Here is a 15,655-nt window from a genome sequence, read left to right on the forward strand (position 1 = left end):
GTGGAAACTCTGGACCCAAGACAGTTCTCCATCACCCACCCTCTCCTGCAACCTCTCCCCTTCCCCAAGGTTTGCCAGGCACTTCGTGGAGAATGGGACCAACTACCGGCACCTGTTCAAGGTGTTTGGGATTCGCTTTGACATCCTCGTGGACGGCAAGGTGAGTGTCCAGTGTGAGGGGTAGCCAGAGACACACTCTCGGTTCCTGCCGGTGCTTGTTAGGTGTCTGTGGTTAGAGGCGACAGGAAGTTGGATGGGCCTCATTCAGCACTTCTACATCTGATAACAGAGGGACCCAGATGCTGTTGAGGGCAGGGCTTTCCAGCCTGTGACCACACCTCCCTCACTGTCTCCCCTTGTCCAGGGAGGGCAGAGTCAAGGTCAAAACCCAGGGCTCCCAAGCAGCAGCTGGGTCTCCATGCAGAGCCAGAGCCGTGGGCAGCAGGCTGTGGGACCAGCTGCCAGTGGAGGGTGGGGAAGGCCCCTTGCTCCCGGCCCGGTCTCAGCGCTCCTGTGGAAGGCCTTTTCCACCAGACCCTTCTGACTGTTAACCTTCTTTCCCCTGGGCCCTGCCACCAGGCTGGCAAGTTTGACATCATCCCCACCATGACCACCATTGGCTCTGGGATTGGCATCTTTGGGGTGGTAAGTGCTGAGGTCATGGGGTCACTGCGCCGGGGTCAGGCCCTCCCCTTCCACACCTCAGCAACAAGGCTCCCATCCTAGACCTGACCAAAATTGTTCCCTATTACTGAGCCCACCCCACCTCCCTAGACCCGCACACAGTATGTCTGAGGAAACTGGGGCCCAGAGCTGGGGCAGGACAGAGGTGGGGAGTGGAGGGTCCTGTCCCCACCCCCAGGTTCCCGTGCGCCGCCCCTCAGGCCACGGTTCTCTGCGATCTGCTGCTGCTCCACATCCTGCCCAGGAGGCACTACTACAAGCAGAAGAAGTTCAAGTACGCGGAGGACATGGGGTCAGGGCCGGTAAGAGAACTCCCGGAGCCAGCCCTGCAGAGGCCCCAGGCCTGCGTGTCTGTGCCGGGGAACCAGCTGCTTCCCCCGGGATGACTTTCATCCCCCCAATGTTTACACAGGGGGCGCACGACCCTGCGGCCACCAGCTCCACCCTGGTTCTGCAGGACAACGTGAAGACATCCTGACCTCTGTCCCCCCCCCTCCTACTGGACACAGCAGGCAGGGAGCCTGGTGGGGTCTCAGCCAGGGTGGAGGGGTCTCCCCAGGAGCGCTCCCACCCTCTCGGCCAGGCAGACACCAGGTTGCCGGAAGCTCAGGGTGGACTCTGGGAGAGACCTGCACAATTCTGGGCTCTGGCTCCAACTCTGCAGCCCCCAAGGGAGCCTCACACCAGCCTCAGCCACTCCTGGCCCCAGGTTTTATGCCTCTCCCTCTGGGCCCTTGTCCATCCATCCTACTCCCTCATGTCTCCAGACCTCTGCTGTCCCATATGGCAGCCACTAGCCATCGGTGACTATTTAAATTAATTAAGATTGAATAAAATTAAAACTTCAGTTCCTCAAATAGCCACATTACAACTGCTGAATACACACATATGGCTGTGGTTGCCCTATTGAACCACATGGAACGTTTCCAGCATCGCAGAAAGTTCTGTTGGACAGCTCTGCTTGAACCCTGTTTCTTACTGACCCCAGATTTCCCTGGGATGCTTATCAACAGTGCTGGCACCGGGGGATTCCCTGGCAGTCCAGTGGTTAGGACTCTGCGCTTTCATTGCCAAGGGGCCTGGGTTCGATCCCTGGTCAGGGAACTAGGATCCCACAAGCTGCGAGGCCAAAGGAAAAAAAAAAAAAAAGAAAAGCAGTGCCAGCAGCTGGGCGCGCCCCAGACCTCCGGGACCAGAAACTCCACGTCTGGCCACATGGTCTGCAAGCACAGCAAACTCTTCAGGTCATTTTCAGGACCTAAGTTTTAGAACCGCTCCTGATCAGGTATCAGACTTAGCTGGGGCCGGCATCCCCTGGCAGGTGCGGGCCTTGAGCAGGTGTGTGGTGTGCTCACAGGCCACACGGTGTCTCATGCACTCCTCCCCCACGTGCACACTCACCCGCATGCACGCTCACCCGCACGCACAGCCCCCCCTCCCATCCACACTGTGTGTTTGAACAGCTTGGGCCCTGCAAACACAACCATCTGAACACACCTACACCCCCAGGCGCAGACTCATGGTCCATGCCACCCCGCCTCTGTGGGGATGTGCTTCTCCTCAAGTGTGTCAGGCCAGGACAGCCCCTTCTAGTGATGAATCCTTACTCAGCTACCTCTGGTCGGCGTGGGAGCCTCACCCGAATCCTGGGCTCTCTGCCTGTGAGCCAGCCCCAGCTCCCGGGGCCTGCCCGGCCCTGTGTGAACACAAGGTCTGGGAAATCAAGGGCTGGAGTGTAATAAGAGGATTGGTGAACGAGTTCAAACCTCTGCCTTCCGCCCTTTCTTCCCAGCCCTCTCTGAAACCCAGTGTCCGCAGCTGTGAAACACGGGGCTGAGCTGAGCGATCTTTGAGATCCTTCTGGGTCTCTCCGTGGGAGGTGGTGAGCTGACCCTTATGCAGAGGCAGTGCTGGGCATCGGCTCACCTCTATCCAGGGTCCGCTGTCCTGGCACGGCCCCAATCATTGGAGATCTTTCCAACCCTCCTCACGCCCCTCCCCCGGCTTTGAAAGGCCCGGCACTGGGACAAGCAGAGACCCCAGGAGTGGCCTCATGAAAGCAGGGGTGAGGAAGGGGCTGGCTGTCCCAGGAGGGAGATCGGATGGAATCCCAAAGAGGGGAGGAAGGTCTTGACTGGAGACAGTGTGGAAGGATCCTCCAGGGACCCTGCTGTGGGCATGACCCTCTGGCCAAGCAGGGTCTCTGGGCACCCCCATCACCATGCTCTGTCTAGACCAGTGTTGTCCGACACCAGTGATGGAACAGTCTCTATCTGTCCAATGTAGTATTCACATTGTGGACATTAAGTATTTAAAATGTGGCTCATGCAACCAAGGAACTGAATTTTTTATTTTATTCATTTGAATTTAACTCGCCACGTATGGCTAGTGGCTACCATATTGAACATCACAGGCTAGCCCCTCCCCTCTCCCTCAGGCCCTTGGCCTCCTGCCGTCTTCCCCGGCCAAGAGCCATCCCTCGGATTTTACAAGACAGGCACTCCCTCTTGTTCCCTCCCTTCCTTCTCCACATCTACCCGCTTGTGCACCTCCAGTCCCCTTCCCTCCCGAGTGAGCAGAGGATTCCTCCCTGGAAATCATGCCTCCCCCAGCCTGGAGGCTGCCTCTCCTCTCTCCCGCTCCCCTCCTGCCTCCTCGCAGCCCACATTTCCCTGCTGCTCTGCCTGCTCTCCGTTCACTGCCACCACCATTCCAGAAAGACCAGTCTACACTTCCCTCTGGGTCCCACCCTCTACAATTGGCCTCCAGCCCCTACCCCCACTTCTAGATGCCCTTGCCAAGGTTACCAGCGGCGTCCTTGTTGCCAGATGCAAGCAGACACTTCAGCCCATATCCTGCTCAGCCTGTCAGCCTCTGACACTGTTGGCTGAGCCCTCCTTTGTTGAAAGATTTCCTTCCAGCAGCTCCTAGGACCCACCCTCTCCAGATTTTCCAGTCAGCCTGGAGTGTAGGGATAAGATAGTTTTCAATTGCAACTCTGTCACTGTGTGTCCTTGGGCAAGTTGCTTAACTCTCCAAGCCTCCTCTGTGAGTCAGGGATAATAATAGCCTCTACTCAGGTTGGGGTAAGATAAGATGCATAAAGTACCTAGCACAGAGCCTGGCACACAGTAGTGCTCTGCCCCTGCCTCTATCCTCTCTTTCAATGGCAGAGTCAGCTAGCTGTCCCCAGGTTCTTGGCTGGGTATGTGGCTGCCTAGAATGGAAGCTGCATTTCCCAGCCTCCTCTTGCAGCTGGGTCTGGTCATGTGACTGTTATAGCTAATTGGATGTATGTGGAAGTGTCATGTGACGCCTTCTGGGAACTTTCCTTAAAAGAGAGCTGGTGCAGATCCTTTGCCTTCTTCTTCTTCATCCTTGTCTCCTTCCCACTGCCTGGAATGTGTGCGTGATGGCTGGAGCTCTAGCCACCATCCTGAATCACGAGGACAAGGGTCAAATCCAGAAGTGGCTGGAGTAGTGAGTGGAAAGAGCCACATCTGGGAGGTCTTTGTGGAGCACAGCTGACATACTGTTACCCCAAAACTGGGTTCACCTTCTGGTGGGTGTTGAGCCCAAAGACACAACCAAGCCAAAGAGTGGGAGAAGGAGACACTTATTACCTGAGGCAAGTAAGGAGAACACTGGGGATCTTTCCCAAAGCAGTGTCTCCCCAAATGGCAAAATTGTGGAAGTGTTAAGCTACGGGTACATGCATATTCGTGAAGAGGCTTGGGCAGTGTACGCATCATAGAATTGGGGCAAAGGTTGACAGAAGCGTCAGAAAAGATCAACATCATCCCTCAGGTTCTAGTTGATCTGGTGGTTGAAGGGGGTTTAAATTCTGCAAAACAGCTCTTTTAAGAAAGTACTTCAGGCTAATCTGAAGTACTCAAACAGAACTGGGCGTCTTTACAACTGCTCTATTATCTTTGCTATTGTTATTTCTCCACCTGATAACAGCTGCTTGTTCCTCCATTCTTTTGTTCCCTTATGATCATTAATTACTGAGACCTGTTCAAGGACAAGCATTGTGGCCAGGGTTAGATTACAAAAACGGCTTAGGCCAAAAATGGCTTCTCTTATGTCAAAATGCTACATCTGGTTCTTTTCCTCGGGGACCCCCTACCTCATCTGCTTACCATACCAGCCCAGGACTGTCTTCCCTGAGGCTCTTACATGGAATTTCTGTTATCTAAGTCAAAACTGATCCTACCTGGTACAGAAATTTTTCCCCCTAAAAGCAAGTGTTCTGTCCTCAGCCCCTGTTTATTTGCCCTGAAGTTATCTCAGCCTTTCCCATGGCCCTACTATGGGTCCCTTCGGACAACTCCCAAAACTGTCTCAATGGCCCAGCCCTCTTTCCTGAACTCCAACCACACACATCCAACCCCCTAATCGCCATATCAATTAATTATTCATTCGACAAACATCTTTTAAGCAACGTGTCAGGCTTTGTGCTGGATGAATCAGGCATGGTCCTTGCCCTCAAGGAGCTCCCAGTCCAGAGGAGGAACAGGCAGGTAAACAGATGCTCACTTCAAGGAAGTCCCTAAGAGGACTCGCTAACCCACTCTGGGCAGTGAGCTCATAGGGAAGTGTGTCTGGCAGAAGGGGCATTGAACCAAGTCCTGAAAGGAGTGAGGCAGGTGATTAGGACTGAGGTCATGGAGGGCCTGATTAGATCTATTCTCAGGGTACTGGTGAGCCATGGAAGATTCCGAAGCAGGAGCTGACCAGTTGGACTTGTGTTTCTAAAATATTACTCTGGCCACCAGGTGGAGAAATGCAAGTGGGTGGGGGCCGTGCGGGAGGGCAATGAGGCTGCACGGAGCTGGGAGGCCAATGAGGAGGCTGCTGTAGCAATTCAGGTGCAAGAAGATAGTGACCTGAGCCAAGGGAGGGGCAGAGAAGCAGAAAAAAGTGGGTGGATTCCAGGGATATTTAAGAAGCAGCATGGGCAGGACTTGGTGATCTACTGGTTGGAACAGGTAAGCGGTAGGCTATGATGACTCCCAGGTGTCTGGCTCCAGACTGAGACAGGGACATAAGAGGCCAGGTTTGGGGGAGTGATATGGGGCTCTGTCTTGGACAAGCGGTGGGGTGAGGTGCCAGAGGATAGATACACAAGTGTAGAATGTAATTGAACCAAGAGTTGATGAGCTTGCCAGGGGAGAGGTGGGCTACCACGAAGGTCAAGACGTCCTGCCCCAGCTCGCCATTCCTGCTGCCTGCTCCCTTCCCCAAATGAGAATCCGACTATGACCCCAGCATTCTGTTAAAACCGCTTCCCGTTTCCCCTACCCTCCACGCAGCAGAAGGCTAAACTCCTGAGTCTACCATTCAAGGCCTTCCTCCCTGGCCCTCGGCCCGGGCCCCATCCCTTTGCTGATCTCGCTTCGCCCTTCCTCTAGTACTCACTGCGCCTCATCCCCGCCCCCCACTCCGCGGGCAGGGGTGCGCTCTTGCCCCTCCCAGGCCGAGATGTTTGGGGGACAAAGGGTTTTATGGGGGAAGCAACCGTACCCTCCAGGTCCAGCTAAGGGGCCCAGGCCGCGGCGTGGAGGGATTCCGGGGGACCCCAGATAGCCTGCCGCGAGTCGATGGGGGCGTGACGAGGCCGGTCCAGCCGCAGGGGGAGGTACCCCTACAGAGCCACCGCCCGCCGCGGCCCCTCCCTTCCAGGAGCCGGGCGGGAGTCCTGGGCTCTGATTGGGCGGTGCCGGAGGGGGGCCGCGCGGCCAGGCCAATGAGCGCGCGCCGAGAGCGGCGGCTGGCTGGGGAGCAAGCGCCGCTTGGAGCCCAGGGGCCGGCGGTCTGAGCTCCGTGATCTCGGCCCTGGATAGGCGGGCGGGGCGGGATGCGCGCCGCGGGAGCGAGCCTGGCCGTCCTCAGGGCCGCGGAGAATCTCGCTGGGCACCGAGGTAGGGGTCGGCTGGGAGGGGGCGGGGGAGCGGGAGGGGACGAACGCCTGAACGTCTGCTCGGAGCCTGCAGGCGAGAAGGATGGTCTGCGAGGACAGCCGAGAACTAGTCCATGCGGGGATCCTCCCCCTTCGGTCTGCGGGGCCCAGTCTATTAGGTGCCTCCCGGAGCCTGCTTCTGTCTGCGCCGGCATCCGGGACCGCATCTATGAGGGCGCCCCGCCGTCTGCGTCCCTCTCCCAGCTCTGGTCTGCGGGACCGCGTCCATACCTGGCGTACTACCCCAGCCCCAGCTCTTGGTGGGAGGCCGTGTCTATGCGGAGTGGGCCCAGACAGGTGAACCCACGTGTGGATCTGCGCGGAGCGCTCCTCCCACACTGCCCACCTCCGAGTCTTCGTGCTGGAGCTGGGGCGGGGGGATGAATGGGACAGATGCGACTCGAGTGGTTTTAGCTGCGCAGTCCTCCCTGGTTGGGGCGGGGGGTGGAGGAGGGCGGCGGAGGTGGATGCTGCGGTTTCGGCGGCCCGACAGGCACAGAACTGGTGGCTCGGAGGGTGCACACGTGCACAGGGACCTGTGTGTGGTGTTTGGAGGCGGGTGTGCGTGTGTCACGTGGGCACAGGAGTGTGCCTGTGTGCATTACAGGATGGAGTGGTGTGTGCGGGCGGGTCACGCGGATATCGGCGTGTGCCTGCTCCGGGAGTGGGGTGTGCGTGCGTGTGTGTGTGTGTGTGTGTGTGTGTGTGTGTGTGTGTGTGTATCTTGAGGGTGCAGGGGTGTGTAGAGAAGGCTGTGTCCCAGGTCACAGGACTGTGCCTCGGTGGGCTCGTATGGGGCTGTATATCTGTCAAGTGGGCCGGGAAGTGGGAGGAGCACACAGCTTGTGTCCTTGAGGGTGCACCAACTGCCCTCACAGCCCCCACTCCTTCCTTCAGTGCATACAGATTGAGCACCCACCGTGCGCCAGACCGTGTCCTAGGCCCACAGACTCTGGGGACTCGTGCCCCTTCCTTGGCCTCTTACCCTCAGTCCCCACAGAAGGCAGAGGGATGATTTTTTAAAACCTCATCCAAATCGAGTCACTCCCCTACTCAAAACCTTCCTCTGGCTTTCGAGTCCTCCTGGTCTCTGTCCAAAAAGACCCCCAAAGCCAAGCCCTGAGCCCCAGCCAGGAAGTGGCTCTCTGTCATGCACAGTGTGAACTTCTATCCTCTCCTCTGAAACCCGTACTCAGCAATCATGAAAGCGCTTAAATGCCACCTCCTCCAGGAAGCCATCCGTGAGGCCAGGCACAGTGAATGACTGGGCCTTGTCATCCAGGTGTAACTCTGCTTGCCATCAGGTACCTCTCACACGTGGATACCCCACTCTGGTGACATCGGCCTCCTTGCTGTTCCTCAGACAGTGCAAGCACCGTCTCACCTCACAGCCTTTGCGGTTGCTGTGCCTAAAATGCCCTCCCCAGATATCCACACAGTTCGCTCCCTCACTTCCTTCAGATTCTGCTCAAATCCTGCATCAGAAAGGCCTTTCCTGATCGCCCTGTATAAATAGCACCCCCCAGTGCCTCACTCTTGATTCCGCTTGACACGATTGTATTTCTTCTCCATAGCATGTACTGTTTGACATACCATCTATTAATTCCTGGCTTTCTTGTTTGTTGCTTCTTGCCCCACTAGAAATTAAACTTCATCAGAGCAGGGACTTTGTCTTTTTGGTTCGCTGCTTTATTTCCTGGGAACTAGCACAGTGCCTGGGCATATACAGCAGGTGCTCAATGAGTTTTTCTTGCATGAATGAATGACCCTGGGTTTGCGTCCTAGAAGTCTGTGTCCCTGGCTGCTCCCTAGCCTGTGAGCCCCAGTCTGAGTCTAGGTCTCCTGCTCTCCTGTCCTCCAGATTCCAAGATCCCGGAAGGCCAGGTCTGGAAGAACTGAGACCAAATTTGCATGTTAGGAATATTCCCTCTAGCAACTGGTCTGGAGGATGGGGTGTGGTGGGGTTGGGGTGTGAGCCTGGAGGCGGGTGACCTGTGTGGCGGAAACAGGGGGGAAGGAAAGTGGAGGTCTGCGTCTGGACTTTTTAAGGAGTTGGGCTCGGTGACCTCATCCAGCACAGCAGTGGGGAGATCAGGAAGGAGATGTCTGAACTGCCCTCCAGCAGCAAAGGAGAGGGAGGTGTGTTCTGGCAGAAGGCACAGCTTGGACAAAGGCCTGGCAGCAGAACAGAGTCTGCAGTTTGGGACTTGCAGCCAGAGGGGAGAGTAAGTGTGGGGTTAGGGGGGATAAGGATGGGCAAAAGGGAAAAGATGGCTGATAAGGAGGGCTCCTGGGTTTCTGGGCTGGGAGAACTGCGGAGGGGGGGCACTCGTCTCAGCAATGGGGACAGAGGAGGAAGAGCAGACTCAGGGAAATGCTGAGTTGAACTGGAGCCTCTTGGAACCGAGCTGCCAGGGAACACGGAGGGGAGGAGGCGCAGACCTGCTATGGAGGATGCGGGGGCAGAGGGAGGGGGGAGGCCTGGAGACTCTCAGCCAAGGGCGCTCAGGATGTGCTGAGGGCTGCCGTGCGGAATCAGGCACAGAGCCCATCTCGGTGCCTGGGGCCTCCCTGGGAATGGGGGGGCGGGGGCGCGTCCTCACAGCAGGCGTCCTCGAGCATGACAGACGCCTGGGCCTCCCTCGAGGGGACTGAGTCATCCTGGGCGGGGGCGGGAGCCACAGAGGCCACCGTTGCCAGGGCCATCCAGTCACTTGTCAGGAGCATAAACATGGCTCCTGTGAGGCAGCCCAGTGATGTCAAGGCCACTTTCTGTGTCTGGCCCGGGTGACTGGACCACCTCCTTACAGCTTTCCCTTCTGGCCTGCCCTCTGCCAGCCAGGGCCACAGCTTGTCTTGCCTAGATGATAGCGCGACCCCTGCTCAACCTTGCCCTGAGTTCCCAGCAGCCTTCCAGAACTCAGGGTGAGGCCTGACTGGTACCTGAAGTCAGCCCAGGAGAGGCTGCTTGAACCAGCGTGGATGAGAGCAGGATACCCCTGCTCTGTCCTGCGCTGGGCCTCCTCCGAGGGACCCAGGTGATGAGGCACATCCTGAGGGGGAGGGCTGCCCAAGCAGGGTCTGGAGCCAGGGTCTGCATCCCTTGGGAATAGCCAGACACCTGTGCATGAGGGACGTAGCCTGGGAGGAGAAGCCTGAGGGGGTAATGTGCCAGGCCACCTGGGAGCGGGGGGCAGATATGGGGCTGTGCTTGGTACGTACATCAGGGCTCGCTCTCGGTGGCCGTGCCACAGACTCATCCCAGCTCCACGTCGCTCAGGCACCATCCTCTTCAACGTTCACAGCCTCATCCATTTCCTCCCATAGCCCTGGGAGGCGGCATGATGGTAGCTGTCTGTGCAGTTCACAGATGAGCAAGCTGAGGCCCCGAGGAGTTCAGTGACCCGTCCAGACAGCACAGTCACAGGCTGCGAGGACAGACTCGGGTAGCATTTTTCAGTGAGCGAGGGCCTGAGCCTGGCCATTCTCGGCTGCAGGACCAGGCTGGTCCCTGGGAGGCTCCCCACGCCCATAGGAGTCCTTGCTCTGTCCTGGGCCTGGGTGCCAGCCTGTCTGTCCTTCTATTTGCCCATGTGGCTCCTAGCCACCTGCTGAGTCAGTTTATATGTAGTGTGCATGGAGGCCTCAGCTTAGAGAGGGCCTTGAGAGAACCCCTGGGTGAGCCTCCAGAGAGGGGTGGGTCCTGCCCAAGACACACAGCCCAGCCCAGCAGGCAGCCCCAGGCTGGTAGACTGTTGACCATGTGGGAAGTTCAAACTTGATGCTGTGGGATCACATTGCTATGGCCCCGAGGGGTGCAGGCCCCACCCCCCATTCTGGGACACACATACGCAAAGACCTAAAGGCACACAATGCACATGAACACACTTATCCACAAGTATAGACCACACCCATAGAGTCTTGTTTCTGTGCAGATGCCCTCCTGTGTGCGTTCCACTGCCCCCAGCCACACACACACACACACACACACACACACTGTCACCCCGAGCCTACAGCCCTGCTTACACGTACTCTCTCACGCGGACACACGGCCCTGTCTCCTGGACACGAGGCAGGAACCTGGGGCCTCCCCAGGGCGCCTCCTGCACAGACGTGCTTAGTCACCTGAATTTGATCCAGGCGGGAGGGAGGGCGGAGGGCCTGACGTCAGCCCTCACAGCTGCCTTGTGCCGCCCGCGCATCCATCTGGGCCACCACGTGTCCCAGGCAATCACAACAACGGCAGCACAACTCCGTTTTACGGGGCTTCGTCAGTGGCAGGCCTGGTTCTGAGCCCGGGAAGGGTGTTCACTCCTTTTCACAGCCCCGCGGGCGGGTGATACTGCTGTTAACCTCATTCTGCAGATGGGGAAAACCCAGGCACGGAGTGCAGTCACCTGCCCATGGGCACATGGCCAGGAAGGAGCGTAGCCTGGCAGCCTGGCTTCAGAGCCTGGGTCCTCAACCAGGTAACAGGGCCCCAAACTGGAACAGGAAGGCTCTGCCCTGACCTGCTGTGTGACCTTGCTGAGCCCTACTTTCCCAACCTGAGAAAAGAGGGAAAGAGAGTTGAAGGAGGATGGCCTGTGGCTGGGGTAACAGCCTCAGGGAAATCCTATGCAAACTTGATGGGCTAGGGCAGCCTGTGACCTCTGCCTGGGGTGACTCTCAGTCCCCTCGGTCACTGCTGTGGACAAGAGGACAGGAGGTCCGCACACTGCCATTTGTTCCCTGCCATGGGCTTGCCTTAGGCTCCCTGGGGTCTCCTTCCCCCTCTCTGCTGTTCCATCTGTCTAATGGGGCCAGGACTGTAATGATCACTATGGCAACTACTCGTTCATTCAAAAAATATTTACTGTTTCTCTGTGCCAGGCACTGCTGGTGACGCCAGTAATCTTATGGAGACGAGGCAGACAAGAGCCCTAACCTGTGGAGTTTATATTCTGGTGGGAGAAAAAGGGCCTACAGAGTGAGGGGGAGCGGCGGCAGGGTGAGCCACCTACAGGGTGGGCCAGGCTTCTAGGGCTCCCTTTAGCCTTGGCTTCCATCTGGTTCCCAAAGTCTCCCTGATGCTCTAATTCCATTCCACCTCCTCCAAGGAGGCCTCCATGATGCTCCAGCCCTACTCCCTTCCTCACCTACTTCAGAGAGTCCTCCCCAATGTTCTACTCCTACTTGTCACTCTCACCTTCTCCAGGGAGGCCTCCCTGATGCTCTAGCCTCACCAACCCCCACTCCCCTCACTCCTTTAGGTCCAGTGTCCATGTCTTTTCCTGTTGCCAGTCTAAATTCCCTTCTCCCTTCCTTTCTGCATGCCAACATCAGCTCCACCAGGCTTCTACTCATACAATACACTGTGTGCCAGGCACAGGGGGTCTGGACCACACCCTTACCCACAATCCATCTCCAAGTTTTGCTGTGGCCTTAGGAATCTGGGAAGGTCCTGCATCTGTGGTACAGATGGGGAGACTGAGGCTCAGAGTCAGGAAGGAGCTGCCCAGGGCCCACAGCAGGTTGGCCGGCAGGACTGGAACCCAGCCCAGGCTCCTCTGTGGCCAGTGGACTCCAGTGAACCCCGCCTCCTTGACATCTGTCAAAGCAAGGTGATGGGGGAATAAGGGGTGTAACAGAGACCACGTTCTCAAAATTGTTGTGTGGTGACAGCACAAGTTACCGCCAGACAGGAAGGGCAGAGGGTCAGGAGTCCATTTACTTCCTTTTCCTGAGAAGATGCTGAGTCTGGTCCAGGAAAGGGGAGGGGCATCGAGTGGGGTGGGACCAGTGCTCAGCCTGGGGCAGAAATGGAGTCCCAGCCTGAGTATCAGGGTTCAGCCCTGGTTCAGGGTTCAGCCCAGAGCTGTAGTTGAGTGTGAGGTCTGGGGCTGGAGGTTGAAGGTTGGTTCGGGGTTCAAGCTGGAGTTAGTCCTTGGCCTGGAGGCTCAGACTGCAATAGGGCCAGTGTGGATATAAGGCCAGGCCAGGGGGAGCATCTCAGCCTGAACAGATGTGGGGAACATTTTAGCCACATGAATAAACTGGAAGGAAAAACCAGGAGAAATAAGTGCAGTGAAGTCTCTCTTCACAGTCACCAAAGTAGCAGCCTCCTCCTCTAATGGACCCTGTCCTGGGTTGCCGGCTCTGCTAGGGCAGGGAAGAGAGGAATGGGAGACTTGCCCCGTGGCCCTGGAGGGTCTCCTGGAGGAAGTGAGATGGGTGGGAGAGGCTGGAGACCCAGGGAAGTCTTCCTGGAGGCAGTGAGGGGTGGAGGGGGGGCCTGGATCAGCTTCCAGGCGGCCACAGCAGCAGCATTGGAATGCTCTGTTGTCAGGGGGTGGGGCTGTGAGTCACTGCGCTGTCTGCTGGATGGGGCCCTGAGCTGACCTGGGGCTCTGTTTCTCCCAGTACTGCTGGGCCTCCAGTGTTCTGCCCATGTCTGTCTGTCCTGACTCCAGAGTATCAGATTCTCCCTGCTTCCCTGTGAAGCCAGGAAGGCTGATGTGACTGTGCCTGTTTCACAGATGCGGACACTGAGGTCTAGAGGGCTGGTGTGCAGCAGAGCCAGATGAGTTCCTGGAATTCCTTTAGTTAGTAGGGAGACTTGAGTTTGGATGCTGGCAACCCAGGCAGAGGGAACAGGCCAGGTAAAGACACGGAGGTGGGACTCACAGTTTGTGGCTACGATGGGAGAAGGGCCTGGAAGTCTGACCTCCTTGCTCTGTGGCCGGGATTGAAGGCTTCTCTGCCCTCTTTTCTCAGGTTCCCAATAAGGCTGCACAGAGGAACCCGCTGACTGTGGCAATGGAGGGGGGCCCGGCGGTCTGCTGCCAGGACCCTCGGGCAGACTTGGTGGAGCGAGTGGCAGCCATGGATGTGGCCCACTTGGAGGAGACAGATGGCAGCCCAGAGCCCACCAGGAACTGTGTGGACCCTTCACCACGGGCCAGAGCTGCCTCCGTGATCCCCGGCGGTACTTCAAGATGCCCCGCCGCCCGGCCCGGCCTCTCGGCTAGGAAGTTCTCCCTGCAGGAGCGGCCAGCGGGGAGCTGCCTGGAGGCCCAGGCTGCACCTTACGCCACAGGGCCTGCCAGCCACATCTCCCCACGGGCATGGCGCAGGCCCACCATCGAATCCCACCATGTGGCCATCTCGGACGCAGAGGTTGGTGGGGCAGAGCTAGGGGGTGCCCACGAGCTTTTCAGTAGTCCTCAGTGAAGACCCTTTGCTGTTCCTATCCCTGCCACACAGCTGTCTAGCCTTTGGTTTGCATACCCCCAGAGCTGAGGAGCTCACTACCTCACTACATGGTCTCTTCCCACCCAGGGGAGCTTCATCTGAGCCAGTTGCTGCCTCCTGTAAGTCTCACCATTCCCACCCCCAGTCCAGGCCTAGGAAATAGGTCCCTCCCTTATTCCCCCAAGAAGTCCTCTTAGAGATTTGAAGATAGACAGTGCGTCCTCCTGTCCCCCAAGTCTTCCCCAGCTTGAACCTTCCACCTCTAATCCTGCCTCTTAGAGTCTGCTCTGACTCAGGAGCTGCCAGCAGGCTTCCAGCCTCTGGGCTCCGTCCTTGCCACTTAGATCTGAAAGGGAACCCAAGTACTGAGCAATCTCCAGGCTTCAGAAGCTGAGCTTTTCACGCCTGAGCCAGGGCTCTGGTCTCCTGTCCCCAAGGCTCTCCTCATCTTTCTTGTCCATGCAGTCTCCTCATTCAGCTGCTTCTGGAAATACTTGCTCATGGGTTTCTCCCATCAGGGTCTCCCAGCCCCCAGCATCCAGGTAGGAATCAGTGCATTTTTCCACCACTTCCTAGGGAGCAAAGCATAGGCATGCTTCACCATTCATGTTTTCAAACATTCTCCAAGTCTTGTCACTTTCGGCTTCACTTTTGGCATTGGCACTACCTCACTTGCCTATGTAAACTTGAAAGGTGGGTGAGAGCCAGGGTCTGGGAGCAAGGGGCCTGGGGCCAGGATGGGGCCCTGGACGTGCTCCTGGAGTGGGAGCAGTGCTGCTTCTGGATCAAGCTTTACCTGATGTCCTCTCTCTTTCCCCCACCAGGACTGTGTGCAGCTGAACCAGTACAAGCTGCAGAGTGAGATTGGCAAGGTAGGCCTGGGGGCAGGCCAGGAGCAGTGGGAACTTGTCTGGGGGATTTGCGGAGGCAGCCTGTCCAGATCCTCTGCTTGGCAAAATCCCCTCTCCTCCTCTGGGAATGTGAGGCTGGGCCAAGGAGGTCCTAGCCTGGAAGTGAGGAAAGTTTTGTCCTCTATAGGAAACACCTGGGGTGGGGGGTGGGCGATGACTCCTGATTCCTGACTCCCCAGAGGTTTTTTTTTTTTTAATATAAATTTATTTATTTATTTGTTTTTGGCTGTGTTGGGTCTTCGTTGCTGTGCGCGGGCTTTCTCTAGTTGCAGTGAGCGGGGGCTACTCTTCGTTGTGGTGCGCGGGCTTCTCATTGCGGTGGTTTCTCTTAATGTGGAACACGGGCTCTAGAGCACAGGCTCAGTAGTTGTGGCACACGGGCTTAGTTGCTCCATGGCACATGGGATCTTCCCAGACCAGCGCTCGAACCTATGTCCCCTGCATTGGCAGGTGGATTCTTAACCACTGCGCCACCAGGGAAGTCCCCTCCCCAGAGTTTTTGATGGAAGGGACTGGGGAAGGCATAGAGCTGTGTTGAGCCCGGCAGGGGCAGTGACCAGGGCATAGGAGCCCTCTCCCTGCCCGCCTGAAATTTATGCCCACTGGTGGCAGGGGTGGAGATGGGAAGCGGGGGGAGGGGGCTGGAGCTGTTCAGGCTCCCCTTCTCCTGGGCTAGTCCTGGGGGAGGCTGTCCTGTCCAGCGGGGGCTGACCTGTGCCTATCTGCAGGGTGCCTACGGTGTGGTGAGGCTGGCCTACAACGAAAGTGAAGACAGGCACTATGTGAGTCTGGGGATAGACTCACTATGTGAGTCTAGGGCCCCTCCAAGCTGGGCCCTAGGAGGTTGGGAGGGTGGGCAGAGGCT

General features: G+C 57.5%; 2 protein-coding genes across 9 annotated transcripts in view; both read left to right on the forward strand.

Moving 5' to 3' along the window:
• Positions 1-13,509, forward strand: part of P2RX1 (purinergic receptor P2X 1) — a 28,220-nt gene extending 14,711 nt beyond the window's left edge. The window contains exons 10-14 of one of the 3 annotated variants that reach the window (XM_060133697.1): positions 70-160; positions 580-645; positions 885-986; positions 1,097-1,196; positions 13,403-13,509. In XM_060133697.1, the coding sequence (XP_059989680.1) occupies positions 70-160; positions 580-645; positions 885-986; positions 1,097-1,162 (325 nt within the window). In that variant the 3' untranslated portion in view covers positions 1,163-1,196; positions 13,403-13,509. Of the gene's footprint in view, positions 1-69; positions 161-579; positions 646-884; positions 987-1,096; positions 1,308-7,950; positions 8,296-13,402 lie in introns of those variants that run through there. The other 2 variants (XM_060133696.1, XM_060133695.1) reach the window with 2 other exon arrangements.
• Positions 1,503-15,655, forward strand: part of CAMKK1 (calcium/calmodulin dependent protein kinase kinase 1) — a 33,557-nt gene continuing 19,404 nt past the window's right edge. For 5 of the 6 annotated variants that reach the window (XR_009537492.1, XR_009537491.1, XM_060133691.1 and 2 more), the window contains exons 1-4: positions 13,166-13,287; positions 13,403-13,804; positions 14,704-14,751; positions 15,519-15,572. Coding sequence is in view for 4 of the 6 variants with exons in the window: in XM_060133691.1 (XP_059989674.1) it covers positions 13,255-13,287; positions 13,403-13,804; positions 14,704-14,751; positions 15,519-15,572 (537 nt within the window). In the remaining 2 variants the exon portion in view is untranslated. Of the gene's footprint in view, positions 6,609-13,165; positions 13,288-13,402; positions 13,805-14,703; positions 14,752-15,518; positions 15,573-15,655 lie in introns of those variants that run through there. The other variant, XM_060133694.1, reaches the window with a different exon arrangement.

The sequence above is a fragment of the Lagenorhynchus albirostris genome, chromosome 20 (assembly GCF_949774975.1).
Source record: "Lagenorhynchus albirostris chromosome 20, mLagAlb1.1, whole genome shotgun sequence".
Lineage (NCBI taxonomy): Eukaryota > Metazoa > Chordata > Mammalia > Artiodactyla > Delphinidae > Lagenorhynchus > Lagenorhynchus albirostris.